The 18,816-nt window shown below is 39.0% G+C and overlaps 1 protein-coding gene across 1 annotated transcript in view; it reads left to right on the forward strand.

Moving 5' to 3' along the window:
• Window positions 1-5,627: 5,627 nt before the first annotated feature.
• LOC308662823 (uncharacterized protein) overlaps window positions 5,628-18,816 on the forward strand; it is a gene marked incomplete at its 3' end in the record, with an annotated part of 32,323 nt that continues 19,134 nt past the window's right edge. The window contains exons 1-9 of the mRNA XM_081318968.1: window positions 5,628-6,188; window positions 8,720-8,937; window positions 10,502-10,562; window positions 11,487-11,582; window positions 12,100-12,264; window positions 12,904-13,029; window positions 13,778-13,998; window positions 14,974-15,008; window positions 15,820-16,059. Coding sequence (XP_081175094.1) covers window positions 5,694-6,188; window positions 8,720-8,937; window positions 10,502-10,562; window positions 11,487-11,582; window positions 12,100-12,264; window positions 12,904-13,029; window positions 13,778-13,998; window positions 14,974-15,008; window positions 15,820-16,059 — 1,657 coding nt within the window. The 5' untranslated portion in view covers window positions 5,628-5,693. The remainder of the gene's footprint in view (window positions 6,189-8,719; window positions 8,938-10,501; window positions 10,563-11,486; window positions 11,583-12,099; window positions 12,265-12,903; window positions 13,030-13,777; window positions 13,999-14,973; window positions 15,009-15,819; window positions 16,060-18,816) is intronic.

Here is an 18,816-nt window from a genome sequence, read left to right on the forward strand (position 1 = left end):
TGTGCTCTATGATCACTCCTCTTGGAATGACTGCAAATACTGAGAAGATTTCTGGGAGGATTTGTTGATTGGTCATAGTTGTTATCAGAGTGGCTCTTCAACTTTGAGGTCTCCGTTCACCATTAGTTAATGCTAACATTAGTTTGACTAATGCTGTTAGCAAAGCAAGTTAGTTTCTGCCGGCAGCAAAGTAAAGGTACTAGTGGCAGCCATTTGATGAAAGTGCTCTCAATTTTCCAGTTTTGCACATTGGCTCAAAAAGCTTCCCTACTCCAAACCCAGAAAGCGAAGAGATGGAACAGAAAAAAAACATTGTTCTATGTTTCAATAAAATGGAGATGTAAATATCCTTGTCTGCTGAATCTTTAGAAGTGGAAGACTGAGAAGATCATACTATAAATATGACAGTTCCTGTTTTTGTATTTTTATATAATTTGCTTGAAAAGCTTAACTTTTCCCACTGATTCCCACTGCCAACTGAACAGAACTACGGTAGATATTTTGAAAAATATGGATGGCAATGCTGTATTAATTTATTTTTTTTAAGTGAAAATGCATGGAAATTAAAAAAAATAGGGAAAAACTCAAGAGTCGTTCCTCCCACTCCGACTGACTCACTGAGCGTTGAAGGTGTTCTTTTATGGAAAAGGGAGAGAAAATTGTATTTGCTTAAGCAATGATTAGGGTTGTCTGCATTCTTGCAATTTTTCTTCAATAGTGAGCATTTCAACATTTTTCTGAAAATGGGCAGGGTTTGATGTTTTGAGGCCACATACAGGTATAAAGTTGTAAGGTGGATGTATTTGTACAATGGAAAAGCAGAGTGAAACTCTTGCGACAGAAGCAGGAAGAAAAAGCATTTTGGCCATTTTCTTTAAACAAAAAGGAATGTTAAAAGGTGACAGCCTTTCAAAAGGTCTAGGAGCTGCTGATCAACTGTTTCAAGTGAAAAATGAATACAATTCAAATTCGAAGAATACTACCTTGAATGGAAGATCAAAATTACAATTTATTCCTTGCATACATCCTAGATAATAAGGATTTCTCAGGTGTGCCTGTTTTCACCTTAAAATCATTTTTGATTAAACAGTGTTAGTATCTTCCTGCATCTTGCTACGTATTGTGTCAGCATATCTAGCTACATCTCTAGCTACATATTGTGTCAATATACAGCCAGGTTAAGCAATCTAATTATGTGAGCATGTACAACCCTTGTCTTATGCAAGTGTCCCGGTGGTTAGGTTAACCTTTGACTTTCTAATGAATTGGACTCCAATTCTAGTGATGGGAGGTGATGGGAATCTTAGTCTAACATGTTTTGGGAAAGTCTCACCACCATGGAAGAAATGGGCTATCAGGGATAGAGCAAGAATCCAGTTAAGAGGAAAGCTGTACATTTTTTGAGGTTAAAAAAAAAATGGGAAAGCACAAGCAAGAATTAACCAGGAGGGTAATAAAGCTGGTTGGAGCTGCTGGAGATTTTATACCGAACCACTTAGAGTGAGTCAGACTGAGTCAGACTGATGGAGCCACAGTGCCATGTGGGCTGCGCAATTTAAGAATAATGAACTCAGCTTCCCAGAAATAGTTTTTATTTATTTATTTTCAAAATGTCTGTTTTAAAGAACACAAGAGTTCTTCACTGAATTACATATGTAGCACAGCAGCTATCAAGTCTGAAAAGATACTCTGTTGAAAGTTGTATGTAAATTATAATATACTTAAAAAAAAGTTTTACCTCTTTACGTACTTCTTTTCTTTTTCTATAATGTATTCTTTCTTTTCTTTTTCTTCTTTCTTTTTCTCTTTTCCTGCACTTTTTATTGTTTTTTCTGTTCATTTTGTCTAAATTTAGTTTGTATTCATTTTTACTATTGTAATAAAAATTCTTAATAAATTTCATATTAAAAAGTTTTTGACGATGTTAGGTTTTCACATAAAATCTTCAAAATCTAGTGAGATGCTTTTCAGTGTCCAGCAAGATCACTTGGGAAAACAGTGAAAGTTAGTCATATTTCAGTGAAATAATGTAAAATGTTGAAATTCTTGGCCAGATTCTCAGGCAAGTGCCATGAGATTATTTTTACAAACTCATGGGGTAAACTTTGAATTTAAAATGCCAATCCTTTATTTATTGATGTGCAACATTTGGGGAATCTAGTGGATAGTTATATGTTGTTCACTAGTAAGATGTGTCACTTTCTTTCTATGGGTCTCATCCATAGAAACACATGCCAGCATAAAGTGTACTGTCCCACTTGCTGAATCCTTACTACCTTGTGAACAAGGACAGTGAGTGAGTTTGTCCTTAAAGTTTTAATGTAGTGTAAGTTGCACAGTGGATGGATTTTCCTGACATTGTTTCCCCTCTCAGAATCACTTGCTGATGGGAAATACAATTACCTGCAACTCTCCTTAACATGCTTCTGGTAAGGGTAGGTCGGTGCCTAAGTTTAGTTACCTGTAATAGTTCATATTTGGACAAATAAAGGTTCAGACTGGCTGCTAAACAATCAGCTGGAACTCTCTTTTTCTCAGTGAAAAACATGCCAGCACTCTAGTTCAATAGAAGGCAAATAAAGACATCTCTGTTTTGATATTGTTTCAAGATGCATTGTTTTTTTGGTGAAATCTTTGCAATCCCATGCTCATTTTTTTTCTTTAGTAAGATTTGCTAAAGAGACTCAGTGGAAATTGTGCTTGGGAAAGAATCACATTTGGATACTTTTCAAGCTGTCTGAGTGACAAGTTGGAGATGCAGAAGGACTCTGCAACTGTGATCCGTTCCTTGGGTTATTCTGGAAATAGGTCTGGCAGTCTTTGAAAGAGTGTTAAATCTTCATCCCAAAACTGTCTCACTGAGAAGTCATAGAGGCAGAGGAAGGATGTAGGAGAAAGTAGGAAAAAGATCTAATCATAATGCTAGTTCTGTATTTCGCAAGTGCTAAAACCCATCCTAAAGAAAGAAGGACTATTGATCTTTAAAAACAGCATTAGACATGTGGCTAAACTGTAATATAGGTATAGATGTAGATTTATGAAACTTGGGTAAAATATGAGAAGTGGTTTGGAAGCTACCCATCAGCGATTACTTTGGCAAAAGTTTCCAGGGCAGCAGGTATTTGGTCTCTCTTGCAGCCCAAGCTAAAATGCCCATGGAGGTAAGTGCCTAGTGATTAGAAGAGCAGTGTGTGCCCACAGCATCCTAATACCTGTTTGGGCAATCAAGTGTTAATAAATAGTCCTAGATTGGAAAAAAACCCCTCACAAAACTGTGTCAGGACATATTTATTTATTTATTTATTTATTTATTTATTTATTTATTTATTTATTTATTTATTTATTTATTTATTCTGCTTTTATTATTTCTATAAATAACTCAAAGTGACTAACATATCCAACATGCCTTCTTCATCCTCTTTTCCCCCCACAACAATAACCCTGTGGGTTGGACTGACAGAGTGATTGGCCCAAAATGACCCAGCTGGCTTTCATGGGTAAGGTGGGACTTGAACTCATGGTCTCCGGCTTTCTAGCCTGGTGCCTGAACTACTAGACCTAACTGGTTTTAAAACATAAACAACTAAACAGTTTATGTTTCCTCCTCTGTGCTCTATGAATGAGACCAAGAAGATGTAAAAAAAAGGTTAAGGAAGGCCTGTTCATTTTGAGGGACTTGAGAATAGCCTGTATGTGTTCTGAAATTGAAAACCTTCCTTTTTAAATAAACCTTCCATTTTATTGGCACCACATCAGTGTCTATTGATACATTTTGCTCTTTGCATTTTTGGTAATGTTATGATAGAGTATTAATTTTAACATTTTTTGTTTAAGTATTTTAGCTGCTATATTTTCAGAGCAGAAACTCAGATATGCATTTTGTATATATTAATAAAACCTTTCAAAGTGTTTTTGAAATTTATTTATTTATTAAATTTCTATATTGCCCATCTTATGTAAGTGACTCTGGACAGCTTACAACATCATAGTAAAACCATATAAACATATGAATAAAAACATAGATTAAAAACAGACACATAAAAACAAGTTAAAACTTACAAGTACAAATAAAAATCAAAGTTAAAAATTCAGAAGGCCAAAAGCTTGCATTGCTCCTAAGAGGAGTGCAATGCTGATTACAGAAAAGCATATTTCAACATTTCTTATGGGTACCAGAAATCAGCTCCTGTAGCTTCTTCACACTGTTCTGTGATCAAATACTAAAACTGGAGGGTGGAGATACAAAAAGATATGCTGAGGTGTGATTCTCAGTAATTATGAGGAAAAGAAAATATTCCTCACAGGTTTTGGTTATGATCTTCAAGTCCTTACATGGCATGGGTCCGGGGTACCTCGGGGACCACCTGCTGCCGGCGTCAACTTCCCTCCGCCCTGTGCGTTCCCACAGGGTGCCTCCAGTCAGAGAATGTCTGTGGGCGCTCCGGCTCTATGGAATCAACTGCCGGTTGAGCTCCGGATGGCACCGGACCTTCGCTCCTTCCGGCACGGTCTGAAGACCCATTTATTTGAACAAGCTGGTCTGGCCTGATGGGGGACGTTAGGGTTTTTTAATGGGTTTTTTATATTGTTATTGTTTTTTATCTGGGCACTTGTTTAATTTTCTTTTAATTTTTGTATTGCTATTTATATATGCCCTGTTCACCGCCCTGAGTCCTTCGGGAGAAGGGCGGTATACAAATTTAATAAAATAAAATAAAAAAATAAATAAATTATCTCCAAGCTGAAATTGGGTGCCCACTTCTCCATGGATCTGTGCATATATAGAGAAAAATAGGGTAAAAATCCACAGTGTGTCTCTGTGAATCCTGTGCTGCAACTAGAATGTCAACTCTGCTAGGACTGAACCATAAAAGTCTGGGTGCAGTTCTTCACTTGACTTGACACAAGGTCTACTGGGCTAGTGTAGTGGGGACCATCTAGCCCAGGAGTAGGCAACCTTGGCTCTTTTATGACTCGTTGACTTCAACTCCCAGAATTCCTGAGCCAGCATGGCTGGCTATATATATATATATTTAGAAAAACAGTGCTGAGAAAATGTTTTTTTTTCCTACTGAGAAATCAGACAGATTCTTGTAGGATTTCTTTCTTATTTCAAGGAAAAAAAATCCAGGGTTGGGTGGTGCAGTCATGGGTGTGGATTTTTTTATTTTATTTTTAATTTAGACCAAGCATGTTGGAGAGGTTTTTTCTGGTACTTGCTGAAAAGAATAATCTGCCATCAGGTTTAAGAAAAAGAGAAGGATTAGGATGTATCTTAAGGCATTATTTTTCCTGCAGGGCTAAAGAATGTCAAAGAAGCTTGCCAAACCCTACCATACAGACAGTAGTCATAGCAGCACCTAACACCATTGAAAGAAGGGTGATGCAGATAATCTGGGGTTGTCTAGAGTTCACAGTCAGGCTCTTTACCTCCTTTGGGGTGTGTTTCAGGGAAGGTCAGTTTCTGGCACAGTGCAAGAGGGAGGGTTCGAAGCACACCTAAGCCTAGGAATACAATAATAAAAAAAAACACGAGCACTTGATTTTCCACTCCCCTCTAACCCAAGCCAATTCTCTGAACAGATAAAAAGGAAGATTTTCTCCTTGCTGCGATAGGGGCTCAGTTATACTCCAAACTGGGAACATCTTCCTTGAAAAAGTCACTGCCACCAGCCAGCTATCTCCTAACTATCATGTCTCGCCAGTCTTTTGGGATGAGCCTGTCAGGAGGGAACAAGGGATTCAGCTCCAGCTCAGCTTGCTTCTCAGGCGGACAAAGAATGAGCTTCAACAGCGTTTCCGCAAGCCGTGGATGTTCTGTCCGTAGTGGAGGTGGAGGTGCTGCCTTTGGCAGCAGAAGCCTATATAATCTTAATCAAGGGGGCAACAAGAGAATCTCCTATGGCGGAGCTGGCGGTGGCTTTGGCTCAGGTTTTGGTGGGGGTTGCGGCCAAGGGGGTGGAAGCTTTGGAGCTGGTGGTGGCTTTGGGGGCGGTTTTGGAGCTGGTGGTGGCTTTGGTAATGCCTTCGCAGCTTGCCCACCGGGAGGCATTAAGGAGGTGACTGTCAACCAGCATCTCCTGCAGCCCCTGAATTTGGAGATAGATCCAGAGATCCAGAAAGTGAGGGTAGAAGAGAGAGAGCAGATCAAGACCCTTAACAACAAGTTTGCCTCCTTCATTGACAAGGTGAGATAATTGCAAAAATATTTTTTTTCTTATTTTTCTAGACCTTTCCTTACTTTCTTTAGCATACTTTAAGGTACGTGGAATTTGTGAACTGCTTTAAAAACCAGCAAATCTCAAGATATATGGAGTGATTTTCAAAGCTTTATAACTAATTACATTGTCACTAAATCTCAACTCCTTGTTTCGTGTAGTATGTATACTTTGGGGAGAAATGATGAAATGTGGTTCTTGAGGGGATAATAGCTTTTTAAAGATGTAAGAGAATAAGAACAGAAATGAAGGAGAAAAAACACTTTTGCTGGGCACTGTGATTAAATCTGTAACTTCATGGTTCATTCTCTCAAAGAATTCTGGGAACTGTAGTTTGGTGAAGTGCTAGAAATGTCCAAGGATTCCTCTAGGCCTAAAGGCAAAATAATACTACTGCGTACCACAATGCTGGGGAGAAATTTGACTATCAGTCTTGTTGAAATTTATGTTATTGATATGCTATTACTTTGCATGTTATACTATTTTCTTATGCTGTCAGAATTAACATATAGTCAATAAGAAATCAGTAGAGAAAGGACAGGCCAAAGGGCAGAAAAGTAGATAGTAGAGCTACTGGGTTTCAATTACAGGATGTTCACTAGATATATCCGTGACACTTAGCTAGGCTGCAGATCACTAACCATGTTCACTAACTGTTCATTCACAGTAGTGATACCACCAGGGCTTTTTTTGTCATAGAACGCTCAGAACAGAGTTCCGGCACCTTTTTGGGATGGAACCTTGTAGGGTAGGCAAGGCGGGTTGTATGACATGTGTTTTTTTTTTTACGAAAAAAGCACTGGATACCACACATGCTCGTTCTTTCCAATGACTCTTATTTGCATTTTCAGTACCCTTATCTCTCAGTCAACAGCAAGAGTCCTATGGAAGAGGAAGTAAGGCCCATAATTCTAAATATGAGGGGTGACCCTGATTGTGAGCCTGGTAGGGGAAAATACAGGAAAAAATAAAAGATCCAAAATGGTTTGGAGAGAGAACTGAAATTAGTGCTAGAAGAGGCAATGATGGTGGCTATGTGGTAAATCTGGATTAGCAATTTTTGTGAGTGTTCTGTGGAAGAGGTAGCACTCCTGTTTCTGTGGTTTCACTTATTTGGAGGCTTAGTGGTATGAAAACTTATTGTGCTTGTTCTCATCATCAGACAGATGACGCCAAGAAAGAAGAATAATCTCTCTAGTATAAAAAAGGAAAACATATTTTTCCTGTTGCAGAAACTATTTTAAGGCCATGGTTGCCAACAACATGTGGCGTGATTTCAAATTATCTTTGGTATGATAATTGCTCTGTTGTGCCCAATGCTTTAGCTACTTTGTGGATAAGTCTTGATATTAATTTTTAGCATTAAAAGAAAGGTTATGAGAACCTGCTGAAGTGATTTCCAGGCTAGATAGCACGGGTATGTACATGTGACACACAGTCTCCCCAGGCCATTAGTTGACCTACCACATGTCCTTTAATTCAAAATGCAAGAAGAAAAAACTTAGATTATAAATTCTAAGTATGCAAACTTCTTTTGCATTAGTTACTGTATTGCTTTTATTGTAATAAAACATTCAAGCTTACCAAGTTGTATGTGGGACTCTTCTGTAGAGTCTAGTGAAGAAGAATGCCCCAAGGATTACACTGAGGTAAATGAAGCTCAGCTGTGAAGATGTATACAAATTTTGTAGTTGAGAATTTGCTGGTGTTGGAGCCAGATATTGGTTGATTTGTTGTAGTGGAGTATATTAAGTTAGTATGTTTCTTCAAAGGTTTCACTGACATAAAATGAAAAGTTTATCACATTCCATGCTTAAGAACTGTTACTGATGTAGTCTCAATATTCTTTGTTTTAATATTGCTAATAGCTCAAACTACAGATTTGCAGTGGCAGTAAATAAACTAGCACATTGTCCTGGGTGGACTGTCTTCACTATAATGAGAAATCCATCCAGAATGCTAACGTTTTCCATTGAGTTGAGGAATATTTATCCATCTGGTTTAAAATTCTGCTCAGTGCTACCTGGGTGCCAATCACTGGCTGATTAGACTTAGAGGCTATTATTAAATAAAGGTCCTTGTTCTAGAGAAGGGGTAGGCAACCTTGGGTATTTTATGACTCGTGGACTTCAACTCCCAGAATTCCTGAGCCAGCATGGCTCAGCTTGGAAACCTCTCCCTTTTACCTCAGCATGGCTGGCTCAGGAATTCTGGGAGTTGAAGTCCACGAGTCATAAAAGAGCCAAGGTTGCCTACCCCTGTTCTAGAGAGACAGTGAAGAGGACTGAATTCTGACACTCAGTAATACTAAGAATTTGTAGAAAGAACATTTGTAAACAATCCACTCTGGATCATTGTAGAAGGTAAAGAGATAAAATAGTATCTTAGAATCAAATGCTTACAAATCCAGAGATGTCCCTGTTACATACAACCTATTAGAATATGAATATATATAAACCTTTTGCTCTGCTTTTCTGCTCTTTGCTCCACTCTCTTTTTAGGTTCGTTTTCTAGAGCAACAAAATAAAGTATTGGAGACCAAATGGAAACTCTTGCAAGAACAGGGCCAAGGTACTGGTGGTCAAAAAAATCTTGATCACTTCTTTGAAGCTTATATCAACAATCTAAGGAGGCAGCTGGACGGTCTTCTGAACGAGAGGCGAGGACTTGAATCAGAATTGAAAAACTTCCAAGATCTTGTGGAGGATTTCAAGAATAAGTAAGAGAAGATTAATCCAAACTAAAACTTCTTGATATTCTTTTGTCTACATTCATGAAAATTGGGCTTTGTTAGGTAAATGTCCAGTCTGAGGAAAAAGGTGGAACAATCTAATCATAACATTTTGAGGGAGTGTTTTTTTCTGTACAAGAGGATTCATTTCCCTAAAAATGAGAATCATTTTTTCTCCTTATTTTCAATGAACATGCTTAATTCTCAACCATATGTATTGGAAACACTTGCCTGTGAATAGAACGACATATCTTAGCGCATCTCTCTCTTTCCTTTCTTCCCTCCCTGTATATACAGTATCAGTGTGCGCTACATCCAGTGAATCCTACCAATAATCTGTTTCATGAAACATTTTTCATCTTGGCTGCTGCACACTGTTCAGTTTTTAGGGAATATATATAGGATTGGGGAGGACTTGCTCCATTAAAATGCTTATAATTTTTAGACCAATATAATATGGTTGAATTCCAGAAAATTTTTAGTATAGCATCTTTTGCTTCATGTTGCTCAAAACATAGGCGTTATCTTCAGTTATAAAGTAATACTGTAATAGCCCAGGCTTAGGAAAACTATGTTCCTCAACATCTAGTACAGTGTTTCTCAAACTTGGCAACTTTGAAATGTGTGGACTGCAGAGTTGAGAATTCTTCAGGCAGCATATGCTGGAGAAACACTAATCTAAATGGCCATGAGCCTGAATAAATTTGATAAACAATGAAAAGCAGTATGTGAGTTACAAACCTGTAGAAGCTGAATCACTCACGTAACAGTTAAGGATAAATTGATCTCTCATTTTCTTTCATTTGTATGCCACAAAGATTTTAAAGGGTTTGATTGATAGGACATTTTAGAAGTCATGGCTAATCCTATTCCACATTCCATATCTAGAAAAATAAAATAAAATAGCCAAATAGGGCACCACAAATATGAGCACATTGTGGAAAAATAAGAGTTTTTAATAAGGGTTAAACATTAAATTATTATGGTTGGTCAATCAGATTATTATTATGGTTCATCACACAGTCTGCCAGATGTTTAGTCTGGATTTGGTATTTTTATCCACCTATTGAGTCCTTATTATTATTAACTTCAAAGTATAGATTCTTGCAAGGGGGTACAATGTCTCAGTGGCTAAAGATGCTGAGTTTGTCAACTGGAAAGCTGTTTGAGACTCACTCTGTGCAATGGAGTGAGCTCCTGTTCTTGACCCAGCTCCTGCCCACCTAGCAGTTCGAAAACATGCAAACAAGAGTAAATAAATAGGTACCACTTTAGTGAAAAGGTAACAGCGTCCATGTGACTTCAGCATATAACTGTGCTGGCCACAAGATTGTGGAAAATGTCTTTGGGCAATACTGGCTCCTTCAGCCAAGAAATGGAGAGAGCACTGTGCCCTAGAGTTAGACATGACTGGATAGGGAAACCCTTACCTTTTAGAGATTCTCAACTAATTTGGAATAGTTTGTAAAGTGTGGATGAATGAATGATACATTGGAGACCATTGTATCAGACACTCAAAAGGAGAAATTTCACCTTTCTTTCTCTTTGTCAGATATGAAGAAGAGATTAACAAGCGTACTGCAGCAGAGAATGATTTTGTGCTCTTGAAAAAGGTAAGTGCTTCAACTGCATTGATGAAGGGATGAAAGGGAAAATTGGTTTGAGTTAAGGAGCAGCTGATTGTAGCAATAGGCTCAGCTGGTTGAAAGTTTTAGGATATTGTCTCAGGGTCCTTTCCCATTAAATTACGCTTGCCTTCAACACTGTTTGCAGTAAACCCCACTCCTTCTTTGTGAGTTGAGGGAAAAAAAAATCTAAAATGGTATCTGCAGGAGATGACTAGGCTGAGCCCAAGGGAGGGGATCAAGCCTGTCATCAGTCTGGAGTCCCTTCGCACCCACAAGAGAACTAAGTCCAGCCCTTCTTGAATTCCATCAACCCTTATCTGCCCCCAATTTGCCTTGACCGTTAGTAATTCAGATTTTTGTTTAGAGATAGTATGGAATAAACTCGTACTGATTTGAACAACACTGGTGCCTGACAGTGTCAGTTTCCTATAATATTCTCTTCCATGTTGCTGCTTGTAAAATAAAGGCATTTGCTTGAACACAAGGTTCACTCTTTTAGAGATTAATATAAAAGAGCACTGACCAAGAGGAACTATATTGTCTAGGAAGCTGAAGATGTCCATAGCAGGTAATAAGTAGGGAAGAGAAGTAAGATGCTATTAGTTGATATTGATAAGACAAATAGCTGCTTTTGATGTTTGGTTAAAAGATGCTTTCATGCCAGACTGAAAATTGCACTTTGAAGGAAGGTGTGAAAATTAAAAACAAAAAACAAAGAATGGGAATCTTCTGTTACCATTCTCCCATATGTCCATGAGCTCTTACAAGCATTCCTGGCTCTTGTGTTGTGGTTTAATTCTGAAACTGCCATTTTTAGAAAAAAAATATCCTTCTTTAAATCAAGATCATCATTGTCTTCATTGTGAAATGTGCAGAACACTGAACCATCTTCTGTCCCCCCCCCCCCAGGATGTAGATGCTGCTTACATGAACAAAGTGGAACTGCAGGCAAGACTGGATGGCTTAACAGATGAAATCAATTTCCTGAGGTGTTTGTACGAAGCTGTAAGTAAATGTGCTGATCACTAATATAAGTAGCTTGGCATATGATACACTTCCTAGTTCTGAGAGACTGTTTGGAATTTGCAGAGCACGCTGTGGGTTCTTTTGCATAAGGTTCTCAAAATCTGCTCGACTCTCTCTCTCTCTCTCTCTCTCTCTCTCTCTCTCCCCTCCCCGAGGCCAAACATGAAAATCAGTTTGATGTACATCTAGTGGCTCCCATCCTTTGTGGCTTGGTGGCAGAAGGGGGGGAGAGGGAACCGGGCCATGTGAGCAGCGGGCTTGTGCACACGTACACACATGCATGTGCATTGCAGCCCTGCGCTAGGTGACTTTGGGCCAATCGCTTCTTCTCAGCCTTATACACATGACAGAACTGTTATTGTGGGGACAAGTGAGCAATATGTATACCACCTTGAAGTGACACAATAAAAGCAGGATATAATAAAGAAACAAATAAATTGGGGAAAATTAATATGTTCAGGTTGGATTAATTAAGCTGACTGGATTTCCTTTTTAGGAACTGAACCAGATGCAACAATCTGTTTCTGATACCTCTGTTGTCCTTCAAATGGACAACAACCGGAGCTTGGACTTGAATAGCATCATTGCTGAGGTTAAAGCCCAATATGAGGACATTGCCCAGAAGAGCCGGGCAGAAGCAGAATCTTGGTATCAAGGCAAGGTGAGCTTTCAAAATGTTTGCTCCTTTCAGGCTTTTCCAATATAGAATAATCCTCAGCTGAGACACAGGTATGTGATATGTAATAAATCTGAATAAGCTCTCTTGGAATGCTTTGACCACTGAATTGTGCACTCTTAGAAAACATGGTAAACAGTGGGTGGACATTAAAAGCTACCTTATATTGAATTAGCCCATGGGTTTATCAAAGGCCTGAAGCATCCTCTTGGGGAAAATCTAGGTGGTTGCTAAGAGCTGACACCAACTGACACATAATTATTCAGTCAATCAGTCTATGGGTTTATCTAGCTGAGGGTACCTTTCAGAGTTTCAGAGACAAGCTCCTATTTGTAGACGCTGTGTATTGAATCTATGCCCCTCTGCTGCCAAGGACTAAAATACCATAGGGTCTTTTGGACAAATTGGCCAATAATCCATCTGCCAGTATTTCAGAAAGTTGTGATGTGGACAAGCTTTGTTTGAAAAAGTGCACTGGCTATAATCACACCTTTCCCTCCCTTTTTTGGGAGACATCTTTGTAACGATATCACAGCATTTGGGGAAACCTTAATTAGTTGGACCTTGCTACCCAAAATTTTCAGATGTAACCTTTGACCTTCCCTTTTTTTTGTGGAATGCTAGTATGAAGAGCTGCAGGTGTCGGCTGGGAGACATGGTGAGAGTCTACGAGATACCAAGACTGAGATTGCTGAGCTGAACCGGACAATTCAGAGGATGCGAGCTGAAATAGAAAATGTGAAGAAGCAGGTGAGGCCAGAAGAATTTTGCAGGATTTGAGGAAGGGGAAGTTTCTTTAGAATTTCCTAATGTGTAAAACACCATTTAGTTAGCCTGAGCCAGTGTTGCTGATAGTTTAATTGCAACAGTGGGAACAGAATATAAATTAAAAATGTGCCAAGCAAGAAGATACAACCTCAATGTTCTTGTTTTCCATAAACTACAGTATAAGCTTCCTAGTGCACGATAACTTAGATAATTGAGTTATCAGTGGGAGGCACTGATGTCCTTTGGGTAGCAGTAAAAAAGACCCTTAGAAGCATCATCTCCTATTTTAGCTATTTGTTTTCTCCTATAAGCCTCTTGGACTATGGAGTAGCACTATGGTATATTTTCTGAAGGCGCCAGTGTCCTGCAGGCCTGTAAGAAAATGGCAGAGAGAAGTAGGGACACGATTATAATTGTATTTTATTTATGTTGGTAGCTGATGGACAGCTAAGGCGCCAGGCTGGAAAGTTGGGGACCATGAGTTCAAGTCCCACCTTAACTATGAAAGCCAGCTGGCTGACCTTGGGCCAGTCATTCTTTCTCAGCCCAACTCATTTCACAGGATTTTTGTGGTGGGGAAAACAGGAGGAGGAGTATATTAAATACGTTCACCATCTTGAGTTATTTGTGCAAATAATAAAGGCAGGGTACAAATAAATAAATGGACTTAGGAAGAAATATTTTTGCTGACTTTACTATTTACTACAGAATAACTTGTCTTATCTTTCAGTGTGAGAAGCTGCAGGCTTCTATTGCCGAGGCTGAGGAGCGTGGTGAGCTGGCACTCAAAGATGCCAGAGAAAAGCTCTCCGAACTAGAAGAAGCTTTGCAGAAGGCCAAGGAAGAGATGGCCCGTCTCTTGAAGGAGTACCAGGAGCTGATGAACGTTAAGTTGGCACTTGATATTGAAATTGCTACCTACAGGAAATTGCTGGAAGGAGAGGAGAGCAGGTGGGTGAAATGTAATAGATGGACAAGTATCCCAAATCCCTATGAAGATACAATGTAAGAGCAGTGGTGGTGCAGTGGTTAGAATGCAGTATTGCAGGCTAACTCTGCCCACAGCCAAGAGTTCGATCCTGACTGACTCAAGGTTGACTCAGCCTTCCATCCTTCCGAGGTTGGTAAAATGAGGACCCAGATTGTTGGGGGCAATATGTTGACATTTGTAAACCGCTTAGAGAGGGTTGTAAAGCACTATGTACTGGTATCTAAGTCTAAGTGCTATTGCTGTTGCTAATGACAAAAACGTATGACAAAATCTAGCACATGCTCCTTTTTATCCTGGCCCCATTTGTTACCTTTTGGAGTGTGGATCCAGTATGCTACTCAGAAATCAATGCAACTTTAGACCCAGAGAAAGATTTATTGAGTCCTCCTCTTGTGAAAAATCCGGCCGAGTGTAGCCCTTTGAATGCTTCAAGGTGATTGTGTTGAAAAACAGACTAAATCTAAAGCTGTTTCTCAACATCAGCAAGTTTAAGATGCCTGGATTCCAACTCCCAGAATTCTGGGAATCAAAGTCCACATATCTGAGGTTGAGAAACACTGACTTACAGGGAATAGATACTACAAATGTAGATGTCCTAACTCAGATAAGGATTTATTTAAGCATACTGGCATGGTGAGACTGTCCACACGACTTAGATATTTTTGTCAGTCATTCAGAGTAATATGAGATAAATATCATGTTTATCTGAACTGGAAGGACTGAAATAATAATCTTGAATTATTTCCTAAAAGCTATAAACTTCACAACCAAGCAAGTTTATAGTACATTCATTGTAGTTCTGTGGTACACAGTACTAGCAAAGTTTAAAGGGATTTCTTCATATGGATTACATATATTTTTTTAGTATTTTATATAATTACCCAATTGAACATAACCATTACTAACATGTTATAAATACCATTTTTCCTTCACAGAATGTCTGGAGAGTGCCAAAGTGCTGTGAGCGTCTGTAAGTAAAACTAATTTTATGTTTTTATTCATAACCTATTTTTCATAACTAAAAGAAAAATCCAGAATAAACTGTTTTTCCCTCATGTGCATGGCAAAGCTGATTTTTGTTGAGTATCGTATGATTGTCATACTCATCTAAAACCCATAAGTCTAGTCTGCAGGGGAATTTAATGCAAAACTAATGTAATAATTTAACTACACAACTTTGCAGTTGTGCAGCAGTGGTGAATTAGCTGCTCTCCATGTATTAATGAAATGCAACCACTAGCATTCTACATGACCAATAATAAAGAGGATCAATAGTTAAATTATCAACGTTGTGTGGGCCATGGATTCTAGTAATGATCTTTGCTGCAAATACAACATTTTATTTATTTGTTTGTATAGCCATTTATATCGCCACAGGCGATTCTGGACAGTGCACACGTGTGTTTATGGTCATGGTGCTGAATCTCTCCCTTACTCCCTCACACACAAACACAATGTTTACACCATGGCTATTTGGCCACTTTATGTCTACGTGTGCATTTTAAAAAATATTAAATCTGACATCTAGATACAAGTTTGAGGTTTCCCCTCCTCCCCCCTTTTTTTAACACAATCAAAAGGGGCCAGTTGAGCTTCATGCATGGACGTCAAGTTTCACATCAAGCTCCTGGGAAAGAATTTGCCTAGGGCAAATCAAATTTCCTTGCTGTTTCCAGCCATATTCAACATCATGGTTGTTTCCATTGTTACCACCACTGGGAAGCATTTGCTTTAATGGAACTTGTAATAATCTTGGTGTTTTGTTTTTTTCTCTTTTCCAGCTGTGATAGGCTCTTCTTCTGGTGGAGGAATGGGTAGTGGATTCGGAGGAGGAGTATGCTTTGGAGGATCATCTGGTGGTTTTGGCGGTTTCAGTTCTGGAAGTGGGAGAGGTGCCTGCAGCATAGGTGGTGGAGGAGTTTGTTCTGTAGGAGGAGGGTATGGAGGAGGATATACCTCTAGCTGTGGAAGTGCCATTGTGAAAAAAACGACCACCTCCTCTTCCAGCTTTCTGAGTTCAGGCAGGAAGTAACAAGTAACAGATGCAATGACAACCTAGTGCTGGATCGAAGAAACATTCTTCTGATGATCTCCACCAAACATACCCATCCCAACCTTGGCATCTTTCGGAGAAAAGAACTTTGTCTCTTACAACCCCTGTGTGTCTGTTTTCTCCAAATATATCTAGATCTTTCCTTCTTTGTCCTTGACTCATTATTACTTTTCATGCCCAAATATCAATCAGAATGAATCAGTCATAATAACACTTTCACTTCATAGAGGTTTATGTCAAGTATGCATCCTTATGTTGGTCAATACACACACCGTTGAATGATAGGAATATAGATCCCGTTTGCCCCGACAGGGAGAATCATTTCCCTATTTCCAAAACTCTGGGATTTTTTTCTTGGTCTTTTTCTTCATAGTCAACTGAGGAAGGCCTGGAACAAGTTTAGATAAGAATGGAAAAGTTTTTGATTATCACGCACAAAGTATAGGTTTCACCTAGCCAGGGTTAAGTGCCTTATCATTTCAGTGGGGGAAAAAAGCACTTATTGAGGGCATGACCATTTAAGAAAAAAAAATGTGGAATTTTCACAGATTCAACTTTGTCCTAATTATGCCCCATTTTCCTTCCTTCCTTCTTTCTTTTTCTTTCTTTCTTTGTGGCATTGAAAACTTTACTCATTTTGGTTTTTGAGTTGATTCTCTTTTATGGCTGTATGACTATCTACATCTCAATAAAGCCTCAGTAAAGTCTGTGTTGGTGTGTTCTGTTTTTTATACCCTTGCCTTGTGTCATGAGAACTGTACTGTAGAAGTAGAGACCTCAGACCCATATAGTCGGGATCCTGGACCTAAAATGGAGGCAGATTCCTCAGGCTCCTGGTATTTTTTATGAGTCTATCAGGTGTGTCCACAGCAAATGAACTTGCTAAAAATCACTGCACCTTCATAGTACAGATGTCCCTAAAAGTAACTGACATTGTTACAATAATCCAAATTTCAATAATCTTTTAGGCATTGAAAATATTTAGAATCTTAAACTATTTTAACTACAGTTTTGAACTTGATTTTAAAGACTACTTTAAAAGTAGGATACTAATTTATAATCTTGGGCAATCATGTTAGATATCAACAATGCACTCTTATTATATTTGTTTCCCCTGCATTCTAAACCTAATAGCCTGCAGAATCTATGAAAATTGAAAAAAGACACCCCATCCTTTCAGAGCACTGGGAAGACAGACTGCCCTATAGTACTGAAGCCACAGGAGTAACATTTGTGGTATGAGCCCAAAATTCAGTGTTCATGATGTTTCATTTAAAGTTGCTGCATTCATTTATTTTAGAAGATGACAATCCTCCCCCAGAGATTTTATTTCCTTTGTTCTACAGATATTCTGAAGTTACATGTATATGGAATTGACAGAATTGACAAAAAAGTGATTAGATTTTGATGGAAAACTATTTCAGAGAAGCAGCTTCCCATGTGAAACCAAGGGGTTTCTTGTTCAAGTATTAAGTCTTCTCATGGAAAGGCTACATAGGAATTTGACCATAATCTGTTCCAAATTAAACCAGGGATTAATGTAAATCATCTTTGTGCGCCAAGAACAGTGTGCTGCAAGAACATAATGAAGGATCCTTGGTGCTTTCTGAGCTTGGTTGTTTTCTGGTAGAGGTTTCATTACCCAAACTAGGTAGTACCCTCAGTGCACCGATGATGTTACCTAGTTTGGGTAATGAAACATGTGCAAGAAAACCATTAAGCTCAGGGAACGCCAAGGACCCCTCATTTCAACCCTGAGCCATAAACAAAGATCCTTATGCTTTGTGGCTCTTATGCAATCATATTTTCAGCTGATAGTTCCTTTGCTGCATCACATACCTAGGATTTCCCTCTTTTCCTTCTTCAGCACTTTCATCTCCTGAAAATGGCATCTGCAGAATAAGAAATATGACTGTCCCCTCTCACAATCCAAAAAGTTAAGGCTGGGCAGGTTGCCGATTTTGATTAGGAAGGATTCCTCCCACTTAATCCCAAATGTTTCCCCGTGGTCTATTTTTTCCCCCCAATCATGGCAGGGGAGTGGGGTAGAACTGCTGTGCTTATGTCATGGTTTGGAAGGATTTGGCCTCTGAACAACATTACCAGAAAATAGAGCTCCTCTTCTCGAAAAGCTCAAGTGTTGGGGTGTCTCTAGAATGCCCTAGGTTGCCATTGGATGATCCAAGTGGATTTAAGTGCATGAGAATGTGTGAGCAGCTAGTTTTTGTTTCCCTTGAAGTGAGAAGATAACACCACATCTGATTCAATATCTGCTGAGAGTGCCAAATGAAGGGTAGACACTTTCATTTTGCAATTTGATATTAAGTGCTTAACCACCCACAAATAGAAATGTAAGAAATACTGCTTCCCTCAAGGAATTCCTCCCAAGCCACTAGCTTGGCAAACCTGGAGTTATGTTCCTATCACAGCAGGTACCACACCATCGATGATCTGATAATCAACCAGACCAAAAAAATAGCAGCAACACTATAGCAGAACTCTGAAATGGGAACTGGGGCAACAGACCCATTCTGCTCCCTCTCAAACCCCACAAGGGAAGAGGGGGCACAGATAGGCATAAATCCTTCACCTAAGATGCCCTATGCTTATCAGGGCTTGGTTATCTACACTGCAGCTGAGACCAATATTAAGGGAGTGGCACAGACATGCTTTTAATGCATCTTTTCAAGTTGATGAGCAATGGTGTAGGCTGAATTGTGTAGAG

Source organism: Vipera berus (assembly GCF_964194415.1).
Source record: "Vipera berus genome assembly, chromosome: 2".
Taxonomy (NCBI): domain Eukaryota; kingdom Metazoa; phylum Chordata; class Lepidosauria; order Squamata; family Viperidae; genus Vipera; species Vipera berus.